A 19216-nucleotide genomic window follows, 5' to 3' on the forward strand; every position below is an offset into this window, starting at 1 on the left:
CTGCTTAAATTTAACTTTCATAAAGTCAATCAGCTACTCTCTAATACAAACATCTTAAAAATTTGGTTGGCTAACAATGTCTGCTTTTGCTATAATAGCAACCATAACTATTATTCTATAATAAGAACACAAATTAAGAAATTTGTCTATTGTTTGACTTAAAAGAAAATATGAAATTAATCAAGCTTTCAGTGTATAATTCAGCAACAATAGCGCTTATAGAAAAACCATCATAAAACTTTGGGTGGTTGACGATATTACTCTCAAGCTTTCAGAGGTTATTTCATCTTACAACTGAACACCATAAATTAGCTGTTTTTCTACAATAAAAATGTAAATTAGAGAATCCCTACCGTAATTTTTTAACAATATGTTATTACCATTTGCAAATTTCTGATTACAACAAATTATTTGAGGATTGTCACTCTAACCATAAGTAATGCAATGTATAAATTGTTGAGATTGCTGAGTTTGACGTCTACGTACGAGTGCGCTTTCCCGCCTAAGCTACACTTTCATGAAGCAACTCGGCTACGCTAGTGGTACTCTATAATAAAAAAACCTTAAAAATTGGTCTGGCTAATATCTCTTTTGCTATAATAGTAACCATCAACATATATTATCTATTAGTCTATAATAAAAACACAAATTAAGAAATCTTTCTATTGGGTGACAGAAGAGAGAGAACATGAAATTAAACAATCTTTCAGCTACACTTTCGGCGGGTAGTTATACTAAACCAGTTGTCAATCTAAACATTAATAATACCATAAAAATCTGCAATTGTCGAGTTTTCCGTTTAAGTACCTATGGGTAAACTTCCTGCCTAAAGTGACACTTCATAAAATACTTCAACCGTAAATGTGATTAACAAAACCCATAAATGTCCGCTTTGGAGTTGTTTGTAAAGCAACACAATGACATCTGCTGTTAATCTATAACAAAAACACGAAATAAAATTATGCTGCTGGCTGTCTGCTTTCAAGAGAGATTTCCTGCTTTCAGGTACACTTCGTCGATTCAGTAACGCCAGCTGGTAGCTGCACCTCGCAATTGACGTTCACGAGGCCTATCGCTTCATTTCACGAATCGATTTGCCAGCCTGTTGCATATCTTTTTGTCCAAAAGTTTCCGTTTTTTGTTTACTAATGTCATTTAAAATTGGTCCCGACTTGGAAAACGTCACAATCCAAATAACCGATTTTTGTTTACAGCTATTTGTTTTACCGCTTTGAGGCTACACTTATTGTTACCTACCGGACATTCAAATAAGTCAGGCGAGATGCTTTCCTCTGGGAGATAGGCTTTCAGTTGTAAATAACAACCGTCTAAAAGTCGTGCTTTTATAGTTTACCCATTAGGTTTTGATAATTTTACCAGTTTTTCAATGATGAGCCAGGCAAACCGGGCTTCGAGTGACTCTTTCGGTGATAGCGTCGATAGGATTGCTGTTTGCGTGAAATGGTACGTATAATTTATTTTGATACAATAATGCCGATTATCGTGGGAAAATGGCCTTTGCAAAATTTGGCGAACGCACATTCTAACAAATCCCACCATTTCCAGTTTCCTGGTCAATTTTGACAGCCGAAGCCCATTTTGCTGACTTGTTCCCAATATCGCGTAGATACACAGAAAACTATTAAGCCTAGTTGGATCGAATAAATTTTGTATCCCCAAGCCTTGCCATTTAAAATATGTTTAAAAAATATCGACAAATATACATGCAATTTGTATTTTATGTAAACAATCTTTCAAAACTTGTAATTTATTCTTATTTCCACATCTTATAAACGCTCAATTTTACAATTATTAAATGTGTGCAATGTCGACATTTAATTTAGGATTAGGATCATAACCAAAATTTAGTCCATAACATGTTAGCCTAAGCCTAGAAAAACTTTAAAATTTGAATTCATAAAACTAATTACATCTAATTATCTAACCCCTAAACATCTAATTATCTAATGAAAAACATTACAGCATATAAATTCATAGTCAGTATAAAAAATGAAGTACAATGAAAATTATTTTTGCTACACGTACCATATTCGAATAAACATACAAATGACTAATTATCAAAAAAGATGAGCCTTTTATGTTCAATATGTTTGAATAATAAAATCAGTCACTTCTTTATTTACTGCAGTAGAAAACTCGCAGGTGTTCATTTGACCTTCGACTTGTCCTCTATACTAATTTTCAATTCGATCCAACATTATTACAAAAAATTCACTAATTTCGTGGTCCGCTTGACCAATTAATATATCACAATTAATTAAGATTTTTAGTTGAGATAAAAAAGTCAATGACATGAGCAGGATTCAAACATTATTACAGTATTCTAGTGCTAAAACTCCTTAACAATATATAGTGGATTATTTCAGTGATTTTCATATTTAGAGTGTAGAGTCTGCTTTGGCTTCATAGATATATCATTTTGATATTTATAAATAACACTGATTATATATTTTATTCGTAGTTTTGTTTTACAAGTTAAAATTTGTCATAATGGTGTCCAAACATTCAGAAACATTAACTAAATCTGGAGTGGTGGCAGTGTAAGTGAGAGCACCATTCAGATATGGTTTAGAAAATTTTGAGGAGACTTTAGCCTTGAGGCAAAGAAGGTCATGGAAGGATTTTTGATATTGAAGTTTATGAAAATCGCAGAACAACTATGATAGAACTTTCTGAGAATCGTTCAGTTAGCAAATCGACCTTCGCGACCACCTTATGGCAATTGGAAAGATGAAAAAGCTTGAAAGTTGGGTTCCTCATGCAATTAATTGTCCGCCAAATAATTATCTTTAGAAGTTTGCGAAACACTTCTTTGCTGAAACAGAAACAAACCTTTTCTGGAAAGAATTAGTCACTTGTGATGAAAAGTGGATTTTCTACGATAACAGCAAACGATTTGGACAGTGGCTCGACAAAGGACAAGCACCACATTTTCCAAAGCTCCCAATTCATCCAAAAAATGGTGATGGTCACTGGTGGGCTTTATTTGGGCTGTTATGAAAGCTTCTTGAATCCTTGTGAATCAATCAATGCCGAAATGTATTGCTCTCAAATTGAAGCAATGCATCAGAAATGGACATTAATGAAGCCATTTTTGTTCATTTGGAAAAGGCTGATTCTGTTACCCAACGCTCGGCTACATATCTCCTCACATATATCAACACGATGAAAACTGTTGGCTGTTGGTTATGAGGTTCTGCCTCACCCTCCCCATTTTCCATACCACTCGCCTACCGACTACCATTTTTTTCAACACCTAGACAACATTTTACAACTAAAAATTAGTTGATCAAAAATTGTTAGAAAATGCGTTTACAGAATTTTTTAATAATAAAGACTCTAAATTAGAGGTAGAGGTAGGTTTAGAGAAGTTGCCATTACTTTGGGAGGGTGGTAGGTAATAAAAAATGTGTAAGTCTGACTGAAATTGAATAAAGATTTTAAATTGTTTTCATACTTGATTAATGTTGAACAAACTACAATTTACTACCAAACAATATTGAACATTTTAGATCTCACTATCACATCTTAACTGCTGATTGCTGTTAAACCCCATGTGTTCTGCTACTATACCATGAATTTTGGAAATGTCAAAGCAATGTCAAACATTCTAATAACTTCAATATTCATATTTGATAGTCAGGCCTTGACTTGTCAAGCAAAATCATCATTATCTACTGCTTACAATGTACAACTCAGTGCCTATTTTTAGAAATCTTATATCTTTAGAAATGATATTTTTCATTTTCAAAGAATTAACAATATAATTTTTAATTTGTGGGTTGATTTGTGATTGTAAGTTCGTGAACATTAGTCTGTCAAATGTGTTTCAGCTTTTTGCCATCTTCAGTCTTGGGTCTGACCAACATATTGAGGATGGGCAGACCAGGATGAGCAATAACGACCAAAATACAGATTTTTTTAAAGTGAATTTTAGCATTTTCTAGTGAAGATGGTAGGTGAAACTGGAGCAACTAAAACATTGAGATTTTTGATGGAATGTATTTCAAGGCGGCCTGCCTCCTTCAGCTGCTCCAAGTTTTCGAGGGCGCTTATGTCAAAAATCTTGATATAAGAATACAATACTTCCTTGGATTATTAAAGTTTTGCCTATGTTTTGTTTTTATATGGTATATCGAACAATTATTTAATAAAAATTGTCAGTAGGGGGACTGTTGGAGCCGAGTGGTCAGTGTGATAGACTCTCGGCTCTAGATCCTGTGCCACGGCGTGGGTTCGATTCCCACTTTCCTTTTTTTCAAGGACTTCCCTTTCCCTCAAAAAAAGAATACACTTTGGATTTGATCAACCACGTTCCTCGACTAATATGTGAAGTTCATAAGGCCATTTAAAAAATTGTTTTTTCACAATGGGTGTCCATTGCAAAACCATAAATAATATATGTATTAATATATTATCACAGGTTATTCTTTTTTTATATTTTTATTTTATCAAAACTTCATGTTACTGGCTTGATCTGAATTACTTGTTTTTAAATTAAGAAATCAACTTTAATCAAATAGTGGCTATGATTTTGACAAAATACAGAATTTACTTGCAAAAAAAGCTGTAGTATAAAAAGCCTATTTGTATAAAGTGAACTGAATAGTAGCATTTTTAAACTAATTATCATGTTTATTCTTAAATTTCAGCTATAAAAATAATGAATTGCTGTCAACACCGCCTTGTGGCCACTTTTTATGCCCTGCCTGCGTCACTAATAGAAGGTGTCCAGAATGCAACATTCTCATCCCAGAACTCTACACACCGTATTCATTGAGGCGATTAATCAATGTAAAAAATCTTCTAAAAACCCACCAATTAACTGGTAATGAATATTAATTTTTAACATTTTTAAGATAATTTTTGTTTGGAATTATTTTTTTCTTTTTTGTGTATTACTTCTTAAAGCCTAATTTAAGTTAATATAAAATTTTGTATAAATTTACAAAAATGTACAACACTCATGATTTCAATTTAAATTGTAGGTCCTAGTAATGGAATAACTATCACTGTGCCTTCATCTGATAAAGTGGTGCAGCCCACAAAAGCCAAACAAGGTAAGAATATTGCAAAAGTAATATGTATATACAAAATATAATAGTTCAAAAATAGTATAAATATTTGTTTAAAAAGTAAACTGAGAACCGTCTAAGGGTTGACTGTTGCCACTTCTCACGTGTTTTCCACCTCGTGTTTTGATAGTTCTCAATTAGAGAATCTTGCGCTATTGTATTTGATCTTTGCCAATCCAGTAATCCATTTCAATAACTGATTGATTCAACTATTAGTGTCAGTAGGCCAACTCCGAAGTTCAGGATGGTGGAACATCTAGTTTTTGCTACCTCGTATGCTTTTTTCATTTCCCACCAAACCTCTCAGAAATTTACCGATATTTTTGTAAGACGCTCCAGTTTGTCACAGATTTCTAACAAAGGATCCAAGAAAACCTGTCAATTTTTTATTCATTATTCTACATTTAAGTGTATTCTAAGTTTAAATGATGCATGTGTGTGAGGAATAAATTTGTTAATCATGACAAAAAAGTAATGAAAATGTTAATGTATTTATTCATTTTAGGACCAAACTCAAAAGGAATTTTGAACAGGAGTCTAGGTATTAAATTCATTATTATTTATAATATATTAATATTAAATTAAATTAGGGATGGCAAAATAACTGCAGCAACTAGAATTTTTTTGTCTAGGAATTTGTTTAACATAAGTTTTACTATTAATATTATTAATTTTTAAGGGCGTTTTAACAGCTAAGATAATTTCATGCCCTAAATGATATATTTAATTATTATTATTAATAATATAATTATTTAGCTCTTCAATTCAGCTTGACAAAACTATTGTAGATTTAATTCAATTAAGCGAATAATAACAGCATCAAATTCTTTTATTACTAAATTGACAGATTGATCGTTATATAAAATAGATGGATTTTTTTGCTATGGTGGAAATCTAAACCTTTGATTAATCATCATTATTTATTTTTAGATTCAAAAAGTGAAGCTAAGAAGAGAAAAGCATCATTGGATGAAACTAATTACAAAGGTGAATATTATGAAACTTTTTTTTGCATTTGAATGAAAAGTAATACAAGTTTTTATTTTAGCTCCAAAACGCAAGGAAAATAATAAGGCTTCTCAAACCAGCCAAGGCCAGAGACTAACTAAAAATGAATTGGACAATAAAAATAAGACTATGCTTGAGAGACCACAGAAACGCCGCTTATCATTTGAGTCCTATGACTTTCCTGTTGAGTTAAGAAAATCACCAAGACTAAGTGGAAACGATGAGGCACGGTTTTATTATCCAAAAAAAAAGAAAAGGATCATTGTTTCCACTTTGATAGGAAAAGACACGGTTAAAGCAAAAGAAAACAGCAATCCTGTAATTGGACAAATTACTGATGATCAACAAATGCTTAGAAGTTCAAACCGATTAGAAAATCTTTCCAAAAAAGTAGAGAAAAAACCTGAGAAAATAAGTAATTCTAAAAAAATGAACAAACCAGTTAAAGCAATTAGCACTTGCTATCAGAACTTATCAAGAAATATTCCTCAAACTTCAAAGTTAAAAAATTCACTTGACATAAAAAGTGTTTATAAGGAGTGTTGTGAGAAATCTTTAAATACTGATGGTCAAAACGGTCCTGCTTCTTATTTTGATTTTTACTTAGAAAGAAGAAGGATCGTGATGGAAGCAAAGTATTACAGAAAATTTAAACTCGACAAGTGTACTGAAGTTTCAAGTATCAACCTGAATAATCATACTGGGAAATCTACAGCTAATTTTTTTTGTCAGATGCCGGAAATCAAAACATTTTGCAATAAAGCAACAATGGCTATCTTTCCTCAAAACTGTTCAAATCTGATTAAGAATCAAGAATTAAATATACATTATGAAGTTTCTCATGATGGACAATCACATCAGTTGATTTCTTCTGGACTGCATTCTAAAGACAGAGAATCTTTAAGTGGATTTCCTAAGCAGATAAATAACAGTATTTATTATACAATGGAATGTCATGATGATGGCAGTGAACTGGAATACTGCAAAAAACAGCATAAAGAAGAGCGCATTATCATTGTAAAGGATTCTGAAAAATTCTCACATAATACAAATCTTTTCACAGAAAATTGTGATAGTGTGAATGAAAAAAGCTGTAAAACTGAGGCACTTCCCTCTAATAAAATGAATCAAGTTTGTGATCCATCACAATCTGCGTTGACTAATCAATTGATAGATAAATATCAAGAAAACCAGCAGAGAGAGAACTTAGCATCAGCAGAGCAGGAGTTTGATGAATGCAGTAGCAATTCTAGTACCAGCACTGATGATGAAAAAAAAATTGCACTTCCTAAACCACATTACCAAAAAGAACAACTGACCGGCATCAAAGCTCTGCTTGCTTCCAGAGGATTAGATACTTATAGTTCCTCTTCTCTATCAGAAAATGAAGTTTTTCAAAAAACTTCTTATGAAAGTTCTGATGATGGTGATGAACCGTTGGCACGTTCTTCATCCCCTCCAAATTCTGAAGACATTCCATATTCAGACTTAGAGACTGAAGATTATGAAAGAGAATATTTTTCTCTTCAGTCTGCCTCTAAAAAGACAGAAAATGTGTTAGAGAAACGTACAGAACAGTCTGATATAATTGACCTCGACTCGAGTTCGGATGAAGCAGAAGAGATGAAAGAAGCCAACACTTCGACCAAGGAAAATGGAAACAACATTGAAACTGAAGAAAAAGTGGAATTTAAAGAAGTGAAAGAGACATTAAATCAACCGGCTGAGCCCCTGTCAACCCCTACATCTCCTGATCCCTGTAGTGAAGAAACTTTGAAAAATGAAGAGTTTAGTGAACCAAATCAGAATTCAGGATTACTGCAGGTGGATATTATATCAGTGAACGATAAACAGGATAACGAAAAAAGTAAAATGGGTGAGTACTATAATATTTCAAGTGACGAAGATGATTATAGAAAAAGCAAATTCCTGCCCAAAGGCGATTCAGAGTTTCTTGACCAGGAAGATTGCAAAATTTTCAAACAGCTTGAAATTGCATGCGATATAGGCGGGGACGTCTCAAGTGAATCCTCATGCGTCTTCGACAAATTACAAGATCTATTATTTGTTGACGTTACAGATGAGAATTCGCCTCAGCAAGCAGAATCTTTATTACAAAAAACACCATTTGTGGAACAACAATCAAAAAGTAGGTTCTGCCCATTCTCAAAGAAATGTCCTTTCCAGTTTAAAGGACCTATTTCAAAAACTCGAAGCACACTTGGGTATGTTTTTAATATTTATTTTTATGATACTGATATTTGTACAACTGATTTATTTTATGGGCTGATGAGCAACTTCATTCAACATATCGTTCATTTGCAAATTTTAATTTTCGCACCTTCCAAATTCCAATTTATAATCCACAAAATTTCAAATTTGATTAATTCTCATTTTCAGTTTTATAACAATTATTATTATGTACATTAATGCATGTGCAGTACATTCATGTTTTACCTGTTCTATAAATGAAATTGTGAAAAGCAAAATAATGTTTCAGGAGGTCTGATCTTGTCTATATAAATTCTTTTCAAGTGGTACAAGAACATGAAAGGTATGCTTTATTATCTTTTTCATTTATTGTCATAATGTATTTATTAAAATTGAAAAAAAAAAGTAGATTGTTTCATCAATTTAATGGGGAGGTGAAGCTGGTTTGGGTATTACTATAAAAAATGCTGTTTTTAAAATCTCATTAAGTCTTACAGTGTTTATTTATTTCTATTTCAGGAAGACAGATTTAATAAATATTGAATCTCTGCTGAGGGCCCAAGAATGGGGAAGGTTTGTTTCATACCTTTCACTTTATTTTGTCCATTTTGTAGCGAAAAATGCTGTTGACTTGAACAACTAGACTTGCATATTTACAACACCAACTAGAAATAATATTGATGTTTTATTTACTGTGAAGAAAACTGGAAAGAGATATAAACCGGCCTGTTGTTCTACAAGGATCACAAACATCAGTTTTTAACCATCAAGCAAACTTGATTTGCCAGTTGGATAGAATCGCCACTGACACAAGTTAGGGAAAGTGTAAAAGGCACTACGATAACAAATACAAAATCAGATAGCCTAACAATTCGGCCACTATGTTCCCCTTAATAATTACAAACACCATATACATAATTATAATTGTATTGTTAATAATGATTATAATATATTGTATGCTATTATTCAGAAATCGTGAGATGCAGTCTGTTTTTCACGATTTCTGAATAATTATCGATTAACGGTCACTAATCATCACATGTTGTATGGTATGTTAATATTACTTTATAAATTTGCTTTAATTTTTGTACAGGGAGGTTGAAAATAATATGTCTGTTGGAGTTCAAACAGAAGAAGGCTTGCACGTGGGGTAAATTTTCACTGCTATTTTCAACTACAATATGATGATTAATTTTTTTGTTTTGATTTTAGTACTTCTAAAAGAAGAAATTCAACTCCAGCTTCTTTATTGACAACTGGGTGAGTAAGCCATTGTTAACTTACATTTTGAACTAGTTTCATTATTGGGCTGGTGGAAAATTAATGCAGGTTTTGTAAAGGCATGTTTTTTTAGTATATATATTTTTTTTTTAATAAAGAAAATTTATTCGAAATATTTCCCCTCACAATCTATATATCTTTGCAACGTGTAATAAGCGCTTTTATTCCACTGACAAAAATATTTATTTCAACTTACAATAAAGACTTGAAAGAGGTTTTTAGCTGCACCACATTCCCTAAAAATTTTATCCCTCAAGAAATTATCAAAATGTCTAAAAAAAGAAGTCTGTAGATGAGAGGTTGAGTGAATATGGAGAGTGCGGTAAGGTTTCAGATCATAAGTCCTTAAGTTTCCGCAGGGTTGGCATTGTGACATGAAGCCTAGCTTTAACATGTTCCTGGACAAAGACGTTGCAGTTTCCCATGCATTTTGTCAATTTCTTGGCAATATTTCTTTGCTGTGATAGTTTCACCTTAATTCAGGAAATTATAGAGAACAACCCCAGACGTACACCACCAGTCACCATAACCTTTTTTGGTGCAGATTCAGGAAGTGTTTTGGGCTTCATCTTTGTCCAACCACTGACCTTATGCCTCCTGTTATCACACAGAATTCATTTCTCATCGCACATATTGTTTCAATCAAGAAATGGCTCATTTTGGTGGCACAAGAGAAGAGACGTGCAAATTTCAAATCGCCAATTTCATTGGGCTTGGATTAGTTTGTGTGGTACCCTCTTGTCGAGTTTCTTTACTTTACCAATTTGCTCCAGATAGTGAAAAATAGTTGAGTGTTCAACACTAAGCTCTTTCACAATTTCCTGTGTTGCTTTAAAGGAATTTTCTTCAATAAACATTTTGAGTTGGTCGACATCCATAACGGAAGGCCTACTGCGACTTTCTCTGTCTTTGAGGTCGAAATCTCCAACACAAAATCTTTGAAACTCACCATGCATTCACTACTGCTTCCCTTCTCCCAAATTGTATTGATGTTATGAGCGCTTTGAGCCGCACTTCGCCTAAGTTTAAATTCATACAAATAAATTTAGCGAACAGCCTCGCTCTTACAAAATTCAATGTAAAAGAAAATGTTTTGTATAAAAGATAACAGTTAAAAGTATTTATTATAATCCATAAACTAGATTGAGGATTTAGCTTTGTTTACATGATAGGCACCTGCAAAAATAAAACCAATTTTCAAAACATTCATTAATTTTGCACTAACCCAATATTATTTATTTATACTCAATTAATTATACGATATTTTTTCAAAATGAAAAATTGTGGTTAATTAATTGAGTATATGTACAATTAAACTTGATAAAAAATAATAAACATTGGAATTATTTATTTTTTTATTCTTATAATAAAAAAAAATAGATAGACACCTTCAGTACTCCAATTAGCTAGTTCATCCATAAAGTAAATTTTCTAATCTAAACATCCATTTTAGCTTGATCTGCCAGGAAGTTACACCCTTGACTCATAGTGAAGTCAAAAAACTCGATGATTCAAATATAATGGACATGAAGGTAGTTAGCCAGCGGGATCTTATAAAAATTTGTGACAAACAGAAAAACGTAAAAATCAAAAGGCAACTTGAAATGGACTTTCTTCACGCAGAGGTGATTTTTATTATTACAAAGTCCTATCTAATTTTTACTGAAAACGGTTTGAGATTTGCAAATACACTTGTTTATTACATAAGGCGACACAATAAATTATTTTTATCAAAAGGAATTATGATTTTCTTATACCACATAACAACACATATTTTCACATACAATATATCCACCACATAACAACACTTAAGTTTTATGAACCAATATCACATCTATTTTCATTTTTGTTTAATAGCAAAATTGTTATTAACTACTTGATTTACCATATTATATTTTCTATTCATATTTTATGTGTAATTGATATAATAGTATCACATATAAAAAATATCATAAACAGCACTTGCCAGATCATGTACACCACCACATTTCTAACTGTGTTCCTGATGGGTTTGCCAGTTTTTGCCTCATCTTTACCAATGGGTCTAAGACCGGCGATGGTGTGGCCTCTGCCATTTATAACATTGGCTCGCTACCTTTGGCTCCTTCCAAGGTATTGCAACAGCAGAGTTGTATGCAATCTGGCATACAAACGGGGTGATACGAGATGAAGGAGGCTCTGCCTATCTCTTCTGTAGTGACTCCCTGATCGCAGTTTCAGTTATCCATGACAGATTCATGGTTGACCCCCCTCTCATCTTGCTCTTATTATAGAGATATGCTGAGTTGGAGTCTCAGGAAAACCGTACTAGTCAGGCCGGAGGGCAATATGTGTATGAGTATGTGCAGAAGAGGTAGTGAAAGTTGGGATGTTTTTAAGGTAACAGGAGTTTCCCTATCTTTAGAGTGAAAATATAATGTATGTGCAAAAACTGGAAACCAGACATCTATTTCAAATGGTATATATTTTTATCTATATTAAATACAACATACTTATTTTAATGTAAACCAGATTAAACGAGATCAGAAATTCATGAGTTTATAAAATATTTTTAATTTTGATGGTATGAAAGAAAATTCACCAAATCATTTAGCAATTGAAATTTAATTAATAATTTATTACCTTGTTTTGCTCTTAATAAAGCATTAATATCAAAAGTAGGTAATAAACTTAATTGGCTAAATTGGCCCTATTCTTGATTTTTGAATAGAAAATCACATTTAAGGCTGATTATATCAATTATAACAAGTTATTTAATCTGTTATTTAAATTCTGATTTTAGGAGGGAGAACTAGAAATGGACATGCAGAAATCTGATAGTTCTGTGTAAGTTGTCTAACTTTGTGATGTATTCTACTTTCTTTGTAAAATAATATTTTAATATTTATTTTTAAGGGAGGATGAAGAATCTCTGATTTCCAATGAATCTCAGAACACTGATCTGAAAACTAGCATAGCCGTCAAGCCGTATAAGGGCAGAAGAGTGATCACGCTTATGAAACCTTCATTGAGCATAATAAAGAAAATTAATTTAAACACTATTCCTGCCATAAATAAGGAATACTTGCACAGGTTTGACCCAAGATCACGTCCAAACGTAAAGATAATCAATGACCCGCATGAATTTAAACGTGGAGTCTACAGGGTATGGGATTTATTGTTTAAATTGCGCTTGATCATTTCTAATATCCTTTGCTTTATGCAGACCACTCTCACCTTTGTGCAAACTGGACTTGAAGCGACGGAAAAGGCAAAAGTCATGGAATTCGCCAAAATGGTGAAAGGCGTTTTCTCTAAGACTTGCGATGAAAGAACAACACATCTTATTGTCAGCAACAAAGACTTCGATAAGATAAAAACATATAAATTGCTCATGGCTATTGCTTTAAGGATCCCGATCGTAACGATAAAATGGATTTATGACTGTATGTCCTGTGACCGCCTTCTTCCAACAGTACACATATTTTTATTTTATTTTACTTGTATTAAACTCTTGTATGTTATTTTAACATTCTTCATTTCCTTTTTTTAGCTGAGATACATTATTCAGGCTCCAGGGCCTCTTAGCTGTATGGAATCTGGCTATAGAGAACAGCTATTTAAAGGTTTTGTAATCCACATTTGGGATCAATTTAAATATCCACAAAGCGAGGAAATCAAGGTATGATTATATTATATATTAAAACTTTTAATTAATCATTTTACTCTTTTTTAAATGAACATTATTTTTAAACAATTAAATTTTGATTTGGATTTATATAGGCTCAAATCCTTCCCATAGTCCATTGGCAATTCCCGCTGTACTATTTACAGTAAACTGCTCACAGAATTGAGAATCACCCTCCCCGGGTTATGGCAGTCCAGGGGGCAGACCAGTCTTATCCATCTAGTCACTGAGGTTGGGCTCAAGGGGGGGGGGGGTGTTGTCAACAGCTAAGTCAATTTAGCACCCAACACAACGTTCCAAACCCATTTGTACCCTGTTCATTCTTAAATACATTCACTCCTATTTACATACCATTCATTAATTAGGGTGGTGGAGTACTTGGTATTCTTCAATCATCTTTTTTTTACACATATTATACAACTAACCTAATTGAGGGGTGATGGGGTACTCAATATTCTGCTATCTTATACTTAACTATCTTAATACGTTCAATCTCAACAAAAACTAGGTGTACACAACTATTATTACCATAACATTATATAACACTTCTTTTAACACTGTTTCCTCCAAGAATCAGAACAGGGTAACCAAATACTCACTGCCATGCTCAAGCACAATTCTCAAATTGAGTGGCATTCCTGTGCGCTCTCTGTATGGAGCCAAGGAATTACAACCTTCAATTAGGTGGAGTACATAAAGCAATTTTTCTTTGCATCTGGACACAGATGCAGGCCTTGGCCCAAGAATTAAGTATCCATGTATCACCCTCGCATGGCCTATTTTTAATTGGGTGGGGATGTCACTTCTACGAGTCAGAATCTCTGAGGACCACCCATTGACAGTGCTCTTGATATGAGAGTGCTTCTCTGTTGACCCAGCCCATAAATGTTGCCACTTTCCTATAATGTTTTTTACTGTATTTGTAGCATCAGAGGGCCGGACCATGGTGGTTAAGTCCGGAGGTTGGGTCGTCCTGGTCTTACCTGCCTTGTCCATTTATCATTACCCTCCAGATGTCCAGGTACTCAGACAACAACCTTCATTTTGCTGAGATGCTCCGGTTGCTGGTATCTCTCCGACAAAAGCACTATGAGTAGTTGACAGAAAACCTGTCACAAACTGCACTGAGGGAGTTGGTGCAGACTAAGAATGCCAACATCGTCTTGAATCAGCCCAAGGGCATGCCAAATTGCATACATTTCTGCCGTGTTAATGCTACAGTGTGGCAGGAACGACCATGAGGTGGACATATCCTCGCAATACATGGCACATGCCATATCTTCGTCAGTTTTGACCCGTCTGTAAAGATGAGCCATTTCATATGGGATACCCTCGCACTCGGAGCTTGAATTCAGGGCGCACCCCAACACAGCCTCCAACTCTTCGACCATCTGTGGACGGTTATATACTTCCTTCTCTTCTGTCTTGGTTTTTGTTCTACAAAAGCTGGAAGCCACATATCTTGACTTGGCCGCAAAGTGCCATGCCATTTCCTTAGCGACATATAAATACTGTTTTATCCCCCACCAGCAATGTTTGAGAGGAGGACATTCATGTTCTCTCTGGGGGGGGGGGTTGAAACCTCCTTGACCCTGACAATGATTGCAGGGGAGATGGTAGCCTCCTCCAATTTGTTGGTGGGTTTAGATGTCGTGGTTACACCATTTGTTTTTGCTTTCCATTGTGTAGTTAGTACCAGGGCGGGATGAGATGTTGCCTGAGCATAGGGAGGGAACTTCCTGTCCCCCCTCCCTGACTACTGACAATCACTATCGCCCTGGCCTCCCGGTAGGAATGCCTCTCCATAGTTTTCAATTTTTGAATTTCCTTTTCCTGCAGGAGGGCAGGGCATATGCTAGAGTGGGCATCATGCAGTTCATGCAGGTTGGAGAATCACTGCATGCCGAAACTTTCATGTGCGCCTCCATCCCACATTCAGATCTCCTGTATCAAGATATGGCCCTTCAGCAGTGCAGCAGCGCTGGGATATAAGGGTGGGGTATTATTCAAGTCCACCACTCCCAACACATGCTGTGGGAAAAGTTCTTGGGTGTGTATAATGATAGTGTGCTTGTATCAGTGATGTGTATGTTTGTGGTCGCATTTTACCCTATGCCTGGTAGACAAATTAAATGTTGATAACAACAAGTTCAGGAGTTGTATACAATATAATCTACACTACATCTATATACACTTTTTTTTGAACTTGTTAAGAATTTTCGGAAATGTTAAAAAAAAAAAAAATTTGCTGTGATAGAAATATGTTTTACCATATTGCTTGAAAATTTTCTTATCATCCTGGTCAGCTTTTGTTGCTAGTTTCATCTACAGATACTTTTTGACATTTTACTATTTTCAATGATTGGTCTCTGCCTTTTCTGTGTGTCCTTTTGTAAAGAAGCGTAATCTTCGCAAAATGCAGAAACACATGTTTCACATTATCAAAAATATCAGGACGATCTGAGATAATGAATCTTTGCTTTACTAGTTCGCAATGACAAAAAGTCCTTATATTATATAAAATAATTTATTAATGTCAGTTGTAGATTTAATAATTATTAAAATTGCTATTATTGTTTATAAACACGCAAAGCTTCTAAATAATAAAGCAATAATAAATTGTAAAGGGCTCTTAATTTACTGTCTCAGGCACTTGTAAAGCTTTGTGGTGCAGTGGTGATAGAAGAGCTCAGCGATGCTACTGATCTGGACATGACGAGAGTTTGTATAGTTGACCCGGAGTCAGAACCAGATTTTAAGTACATAAGTAAGTGTTATAAAAAAAATGTTTTTATTATTTTAACATCTTATTTAATCATTCAACAAGAATTCATTTTAATTTGTTAAGACTAAAACATTACTCAAAAGATGCAGTCTGGTGTGAAGTAGGTTTAGAAAAACATTTTCTTTATCGTGCCAACGTTTCGATATTGAGATCATCTTCAGGGCCTGGGATTTATAAATATTGTTTAAATTAAACAAATACATGTAGGATGAGAAAAAATGAATTTATAGTGAGTACAAATACTTTGATTGAGTCTAAAATTTCTATCATTGTATAAATTCATTTTTTCCTACATATATTTGTATCATTTAAAAAATATTTATAAATCCCAGGCCCTGAAGATGATCTCAATATCGAAATGTTGGCGCGATAAAGAAAATGCTTTTCTAAACTTATGTCACACCACCAGACCGCATCTCACGATCTCCAAATAATCTTAGTTTTAGCTTAATTAAACACCACATATTATTCAAAAGATTAGTAAAATTATTTGACAATTTGCTTAATAGTCCGGTAACTTTCCTATCAGTTTAGTGTTTTGAATAAACTACAATATTTTGGAGTTTTACATACAGAATCTAACTCAATAAACAATTTAAATTAATTACACTTTTTATAAAAGGTCTTGATTGAAATGAAAAAACTAGTGTTGCAAACAGGATTCGAACTCACGAAGCCAAGGTTGGGGTTCCAATCCTGTTTGCAACACAAGCTTTTTCATCTCAACCAAGACCCTATATAAAAGTATAATTAATTTAATTAATATGGTCAATTATGACTGCTGAATACATGTATGAATGAATCAATAATCACTTTCAATCTAATATCATTTTTGTTTTTTATTTGCTATTTTAATGTTTTGTTATTTTTGTTTGAATATGAAGTATGTAATCCATCAAATATGTTGTTGAAGTATTCATATCATTAATTATTCAGAAATCATGAGATGTAGGTTTCAGAAAAACATTTTCTTTATCATGCCAACGTTTCGATCTTTCAATTAATTACGGTTTTTAGTTGAGATAAAAAAGTTAATGGCACGAGCGGGATTCGAACCCATGATCTTCGGCTAGATACGCCGCTGCTCTACCATTTGAGCTATCGTGACCTCGAATACACCCTTTGTGGGTTCGAATCCCGCTCTTACCATTAACTTTTTTATCTAAACTAAAAACCTAAATTAATTGTAAGATATTACTTGGTCAAGCGGACCACGAAACTAGTGAATTTAATAAGTTTCGATCTTTATTGAGATCATCTTCAGGGCCTGGGATTTACAAACATTGTTTAAATTTAACAAATACACGTAAGATGTGGAAAAAAGTGAATTTATACAATCCAAAATATATTTTTTATATTCAATCAAAGTATTTCTACTCACTCACAGTGTTTGTCTTCTTTGTAATTGTGCCATTCTTGCATGTCATGTTAAAACAGCAATATCTCACTGGCACTCTCAGCATGACACGCAAGAATGGCACAATTACACAGAAGACAAACACTGAGTGAGTAGAAATACTTTTATTGAATATAAAAAATATATTTTGTATTGTATAAATTCACTTTTTTCCACTTCCTGCATGTATTTGTTAAATGTAAACAATGTTTGTAAATCCCAGGCCCTGAAGATGATCTCAATAAAGATCGAAACGTTGGCACGATAAAGAAAATGTTTTTCTGAAATGTACATCACACTAGACCGCATCTCACGATTTATAAATAAATATCGACTAATGGTCACTACTCACCACACATTTATCTCATTTTTGCAAAAATACGATTACTGGTTTAAATTTATTCCAAACATCTTTAAACTTAAGTTTTGTAAAATTTCATAAAAGGGTTTCTGCAAATTGCTTATTACACGCCAGGCAGTACTTGCTGGCTTGACTGTGATAGATGCAAAGTGGCCAGTCATTCATAAAGATTCTACATGTATACTAAAAACTATACAACCTATATATTCATTCATATGCTTAAGTATGAACATTCATACACTTGTAAATCACTTTACTTACATACATTCACACACACACACAAAATTTTTACAACAATATAATTATTAATGTAGTTCCTTTGAACTCAATGTTTTAAATATTTAATAAGATGCTCTTGATGTTTATGAAGTTGGAATTATTTAAATTATTAATAAGTGTGATATTTCTTAGTTTGAAAATGTCATGTTACATGCGACACTAGTTTGTAATAGATTAGTTTTCTTCTGATGTCATTCCATAATTTTTTTTGCAAATTATCAAAATAAATCAAGCAGGTTAACGTTTTCCAATTAATTTTTAGTGATGCATGTTCCATGCTACAAAGTTTAACATTATGAAGGAATATGAGAGTGTATCTGACTTACAGATGGTCATCACAAGTTGATTCTCGTTAGTCCATATTGGATCTATGACTCAATATCAAGCTACAAGCTCAAATCTTTCGAAGAGTATGAGATTGTCTAAAGAAAAGTAATTTTCCTTGTAGGCCTGTGTTTGGAATACCGTGTAATACCTGTAAACCTAGGATGGATTCAAGATTCGTTGTTATCGTTCACGGTACTCCCGTTGTCAGAGTACAATGAATTCATCGATTACATTGATGGTGCTATACCTCTTACATAGAAACACAGCCCTGCACATCAGTGGTGACGGGCCTCCTGGGAAAGAGTGGCCCTTCGTGTTTGCAATTGTATTATTGTAAATTAAGGAAAATATTTTGTTTTATATTTTTTACTTGTACATAATATTTGTAAAATGGAATAAATGTTCTAGTCATGGTTGATTTATTTCTTTAACACATAATATTTATATTATAGTTATGTATATTTGCTTCTCGCATTCATTTAAATTGATATACCTTATAATAAAATTATATTTGTTATTGAAAATATATTTTTATTATTATTACTAAACAATCCTTTTATATTGAAGTTGAAATATAATTTTATTACTTTGTGGCAATTTATCTTAAATCCATGTCACAAGACCAGATTGACAGTTTGCCATTGCGCTTACATGAAAAAGATTTTTTTTTAATTTATGAGGAGGTATTCTTTTGAACTACTACTTAGTAGAAAAAAGGTTATTTGTGCAGTTAAAGAAAAGGGAAAAAATGAAATCATGCTACGCATAGTACTTATTATGCATATTCTGGAAAAAAAATATTGCT

General features: G+C 33.3%; 1 protein-coding gene across 2 annotated transcripts; it reads left to right on the forward strand.

The window, feature by feature from the left end:
* The first annotated feature begins 1031 nt into the window (after positions 1–1031).
* On the forward strand, positions 1032–18842 carry LOC106665263. Of its 2 annotated transcripts, none has more exons than XM_024228794.1 (18): positions 1032–1464; positions 4674–4849; positions 5010–5081; positions 5602–5637; positions 6027–6083; positions 6145–7980; positions 8185–8329; positions 8605–8658; positions 8835–8888; positions 9409–9465; positions 9528–9575; positions 11050–11221; positions 12379–12422; positions 12492–12741; positions 12802–13050; positions 13129–13257; positions 15913–16030; positions 18413–18554. In XM_024228794.1, the coding sequence occupies exons 1-18, from the start codon at positions 1388–1390 to the stop codon at positions 18508–18510; spliced, it is 3672 nt and encodes a 1223-aa protein (XP_024084562.1). In that variant the 5' UTR covers positions 1032–1387; the 3' UTR covers positions 18511–18554. The 2 variants fall into 2 exon arrangements, with proteins under 2 accessions (XP_024084562.1, XP_014247069.1); XM_014391583.2 differs by having other exon boundaries at positions 1033–1464; positions 18533–18842.
* Positions 18843–19216: the final 374 nt, after the last annotated feature.

Source organism: Cimex lectularius, unplaced genomic scaffold (genome assembly GCF_000648675.2).
Source record: "Cimex lectularius strain Harlan isolate CLEC.00 unplaced genomic scaffold, Clec_2.1 scaffold298, whole genome shotgun sequence".
NCBI classification, from domain to species: Eukaryota; Metazoa; Arthropoda; class Insecta; order Hemiptera; family Cimicidae; genus Cimex; species Cimex lectularius.